Below are 5,000 nucleotides of genomic sequence, written 5' to 3'. Positions count from 1 at the left end.
GCCCCCATTTTCTATAGAATTCAACTTCTTTATACGAAAGAAATTCGTCATGTCACCTGCGTCAGAGTATTGACTCTCTGACCTGCATAATCCAGCCACTTTTCCTCCCTGGAACACACTGACTCCGTACCCGACTGTCATTGATTGCCAAATGAGGTCCCAGAAGCTAACGAAGCGAGAGTGCGGGTATTGATTCTTTCTTTTGCTTCTCAATTTTTTTTCCTTTAGCGGGGTTTACACGGTCGAACGGTTGGTCGAACCCAGTTGTCGAACCTGGTTGTTGAACCCGGTTGTCGAACCTGCTTTTCAAACGGTTCGAAGGGTAGGAGTCGGCCACAAATGCATAAGGGTTGTGGACAATGAAGCCACGCCCACAAAAGTCAGGCGAGAACAGACTTTCTTCGAACCGTTTGACAAGCATGTTCGACAACCAAATACCCCATTCACATGTTCGAACATCACTTCAAACACTGTCTGTCGAACACGTTCGACCGTGAGAACCCGCCTTTATAACTTGAGGGAAGTAAATCGACAGACGCCAAGGATTAATGGAAACGCATTCTAGAGCTGGCAAAAACCTAAACACGGCTTTCGTCGAAAACAAAAGGACATCGTTAGTAGTCGAGATAACTTTCTTTTCAGTAAGCGTATTTTACCGAGAAAAAGGGATAATGCCGGTAAGGAAGACCTCGCTTGGGTAGTCGCCTTTTACCCTCGAAAGACCTGGGAAATCGCAATCAATGAACGTGCTCTGGAAGGATTTCACATTTCAGTTTTGACTTTATCTAATTATTCTTACTCGTATCATTATCAGTATTATCATTATTAATATTACCGTAATTCTTTTATGGGAGGGAATGCAACTATATGCCTGTAAACTAATGAGAATGACAGATAATAGATGGACATTAAGAATAATACAGAATAAGTCCCTCGAGATTCCAAAATAATCAGAAGGAAGAGAAGACGATGGATTAACGAGCTTAGAAAATTTGCGGGTTTAGACTGGCATAGAAAAACCATAAACACGCTAATGGATGGACATATTTAAAAGGTTTAAAGGTCGCTTATGAATGGCAGAGGCAAGGGACAGTGACATTTCTCTAGCAAGCAGGAAAATGCCCTAGAAACTGACCATATATACATATGATCAGCGCATAAGCCTCCTCTACGCCCAAGCTAGGACCAAGGAGAGCCAGGTAATGGCTCCCCCAAACCCCCATCTTTTGCTCACAAGGATGGTGCGATTACAACGATCGAAGGAACTAACGAGTTTGAGCGGGACTCGAACCCCAATCTGGCGTTCACCAGTCAGGGACGTTACCACATCCCTTTGTCCTTCGGCTGAAGATCATGGAAAAAAATCTAGATAGTCGTATGTACCTGTTTCTAATTCCACTGAGATAAATCAATATCAGGGTGGGAAAACTCAGGTAATCCAAACTGATAAGGATGTAGCCAGGCCTCTCTATATATGCTTATATCTATCAGCTGTAGCGAACTGAAAGACGAAGAAAAAACTTCAGAAAAAAACTTCAGTCTTATTCACATTTTATTCTTTTCGGGTTATAATCAATGCCTCAATGCTCTGTAAGATTTCACTATTAAGGACAACCCTGGTTATTCTTGTTGCGCTAGAAGATATCGAGACATTATCAGTGAGCGCAGCTGTTCTCTCTCTCTCTCTCTCTCTCTCTCTCTCTCTCTCTCTCTCTCTCTCATACGATGGTAAATAAAAAGAAACGTAATCGAACGAAATGGACTAAAGACTTGGTCGCTGAAACGGCTAAAGCTATCTTACACTAGCATTTTGAAAGGACTATTCTTTGAGAAGAGTGGCTGGTTCAATTATATTCGATTGGATCATAAATTTGTTTTGAAATTGGTCTCCTTAGTAGAAACATTAATTAAAAAACCAGATACTTGTATGAGAAATCCATACCTGCCCATGAAAGATTGATAAACATGAAGTTATGAGGATTTGAAATTTACCTCAGTCATTTCTGATTAATTGAGAGAGGAAAAATGTGGACATCACTGAAGAAACTATTTGAAAGTGATTTAGTAAAAATGCCAAACAGGCTTATTTCAATGTAAAATAAATACACACATATAGCCTATATATACATACTTACATACACACACACACACACACACACACACACATATATATATATATATATATATATATATATATATATATATATATATATATATATATATATATATATATATATATATACACACACACAATACATTTCACTTTTTATGCTACTATTCACCATCTTTAAATTCTACAACTAAGTTGTGATATGCATTTGTTTTAGAAACATGTTTTATGCGAAATATTGAATTCATATTCAAATTTACATTATCCTTTCATAAATTTATTGTGAAAAAATATTGAAATGGTTAATATGTTTCAATAAACAACAACTTTTGTCTTGTCTAAGAAGTTTGCTTTCAATAATGCTCAATAAACTCTAGTCAAGGAGCCTTCTTTTCTTGTAAAGCACACATCACTACACTTGACTTCAAATCTAGGTTAGAACTGACGCTTCAATGCTGATATGAACGCTAGTTTTCCATCATTCCATCACGTCATCATTCCACACCACGAGTTTTATTCAATTCAATGTAACCCCATACACGCTCAAAACGACTTCCAAGCGTCGAGTTGGACAGTTAAACTGACATTTGGTATGAGCTTGTATGGTGGCATATAAAAGAAGTCGTCTCAAGCATTTGGGAGAAATGGCATGGCAATAAACTCAGTCAATGGCAAGGATAGTTTATCCTTCTTTGTTGTAATAATTTAGATAGTAGGGATACAGTTGTGCATGGAAAGAACCCCTGTCACCGTATCCTTCGTTAACAATAACAAAGGCGGTGGCCTACTTTAAACGTACTTGCCTCGCGATCGCCGGACTGGGGTTGGAGTAGAGCTCAAGTTCGATAATTTCTTGTAGTGCCTGTAACCTCACTATCCTTGTAAGCTATAGGTCTACCTGCTGAGTCATCAGCAGCCATTGCCTGACCCTCCCTGGTCCTACCTTGGATGATGAGGGGCTAGGGCGCTGATCATATGTATATAAGGTCAGTCTCTATGGCATTGTCACTGTCCCTTACCTCTGCCATTCATGAGGCACTTAAACTTGTAAATGTAATAGATCTTTACGAAGTAGTTGGGGATTAAAACGCACCATGAATTAATGCATAAGGTGTCATACACTTGTATCCACCTTCCATGAGATAAATTAAAAATGACTTTATATATATACATTCAAATAAATGTTCTTCAAAGAAAAATCAGACCAGACAAAGCGGATGCGATTGTATACTAAACAAATCCCTTCCTGCGCTAGATCTTCCAGAGGAGGAAAACTCGTCCGATCTCTTTTGGAAGAATGTTTTCCCTTTCATTAGCAAAGTCAATAGAAATCTTTAGAAATATCCACTATAAAGTTACCGGGTCACAGAACGCTTCCCAGAGAACCTCGTAAAATTTGGGGATATTCATTTCGTGCAAACGGTAGTATCAGTAACTGATGCAAGAGGCTATGGAGTTTCTTCACGAACATTAACGGTAATATAAAAGCATCTCCCCTGTAAAATAAAGAGAGCAAGTGTCTGGTTATATTTATAGATATATAACTGAATAAATAAAATATATATATATATATATATATATATATATATATATATATATACAATATATATATATATGTATTCATATATATACATATATTTATACACACATGCATATATATGCTGTGTGTATGTATATATATATATATATATATATATATATATATATATATATATATATATATATATATATATATATATATATATATATATATATATATATTATATATATATATATATATATATATATATATATATATATATATATATATATATATATATATATATGAAAGTGCAATCTCCCACAAATTGCCCAAACTGCCGTGTGGTAGTTAGGAAAGGAGAGAGGATGGGAAGGGTTGAATCTCTGTGTGTGCATATCTATCTAAATATCTAGTCACCATTTTTGACAGGATTCAAACAGTATATAAACAGAAAGAAATCTATGTAAAGAATATAAAACTGAGAAAACCAACGCTCCATAATATATTCGAAAGTGGATTTTATATTCATAAGATTGGATTTGATACTGAAACCTGGAGTTTATTCAAGTTATTTATGCATATGAGGTTGCTATTCACTCTGGGTTCACATCATATAGTATATATAACTTATGGAATTTCGTTAAAAGTTTTTATTTCAATGGAGACTTCATTACACAAAACTTTAGCTAAGTTTTGTTCAGGTAGATAAATTTTATCATATTCCACATTGAATACTTACTCATTCATTGAAGAAAATGCGTTTCATATATCTTCAAATACTCCAATTTTATTTTTACTTATGATTTTTATTGGAAAAAAATGTATTAGATTCCTATTTAAGCATAATTTAGGATTGGTGTTTCTTTCATGCCTATGATGATAATTTTTTAATTCAATTTCCTAATTCATTCACAGAACCTGAGTAATTAAAAAAAAAGGTAATTTTATAATTTTACTTATTTTTTTCTGAGCAATTTAACCACAATTTTTATTCCTGAACATTCCAACCATACTTCACACACATCTGGCACTTCCTATTGCCCGAACTTACACTACACATAACGCGCAAGCAATTTATTTATATATCTTCAGCCATTTTACTTTCATTTTCTTTCTCAATCCAAACTTCATTTCAATAAAGAGGAGTTAACTAAAAAATGCCATTGGTATCCACAGACAACTCAAGTTTGTTCTCATACAGCCTGCCGCATTTCTTACAGTTCTCACACAGCCTGTAGCCTTTGTTACAGTTCTCACACAGCCTGTAGCCTTTGTTACAGTTCTCACACAGCCTGCAGCCTTTGTTACAGTTCTCACACAGACTGCAGCCTTTCTTACAGTTCTCACACAGCCTACAGCCTTTGTTAC

The 5,000-nt window shown here is 35.6% G+C and overlaps 1 protein-coding gene across 1 annotated transcript in view; it reads left to right on the top strand.

The window, feature by feature from the left end:
• The window catches only part of LOC137624758 (glutamine-rich protein 2-like), a 16,226-nt gene that overhangs the window by 9,740 nt on the left and 1,486 nt on the right, over positions 1-5,000 (top strand). The window contains exon 3 of the mRNA XM_068355710.1: positions 4,834-5,000. This exon is cut by the window's right edge and continues 1,486 nt beyond it. Coding sequence (XP_068211811.1) covers positions 4,834-5,000 — 167 coding nt within the window. The remainder of the gene's footprint in view (positions 1-4,833) is intronic.

Source organism: Palaemon carinicauda, chromosome 31 (genome assembly GCF_036898095.1).
Source record: "Palaemon carinicauda isolate YSFRI2023 chromosome 31, ASM3689809v2, whole genome shotgun sequence".
Taxonomy (NCBI): Eukaryota; Metazoa; Arthropoda; class Malacostraca; order Decapoda; family Palaemonidae; genus Palaemon; species Palaemon carinicauda.
This window is presented reverse-complemented; position numbering and strand designations above follow the sequence as displayed.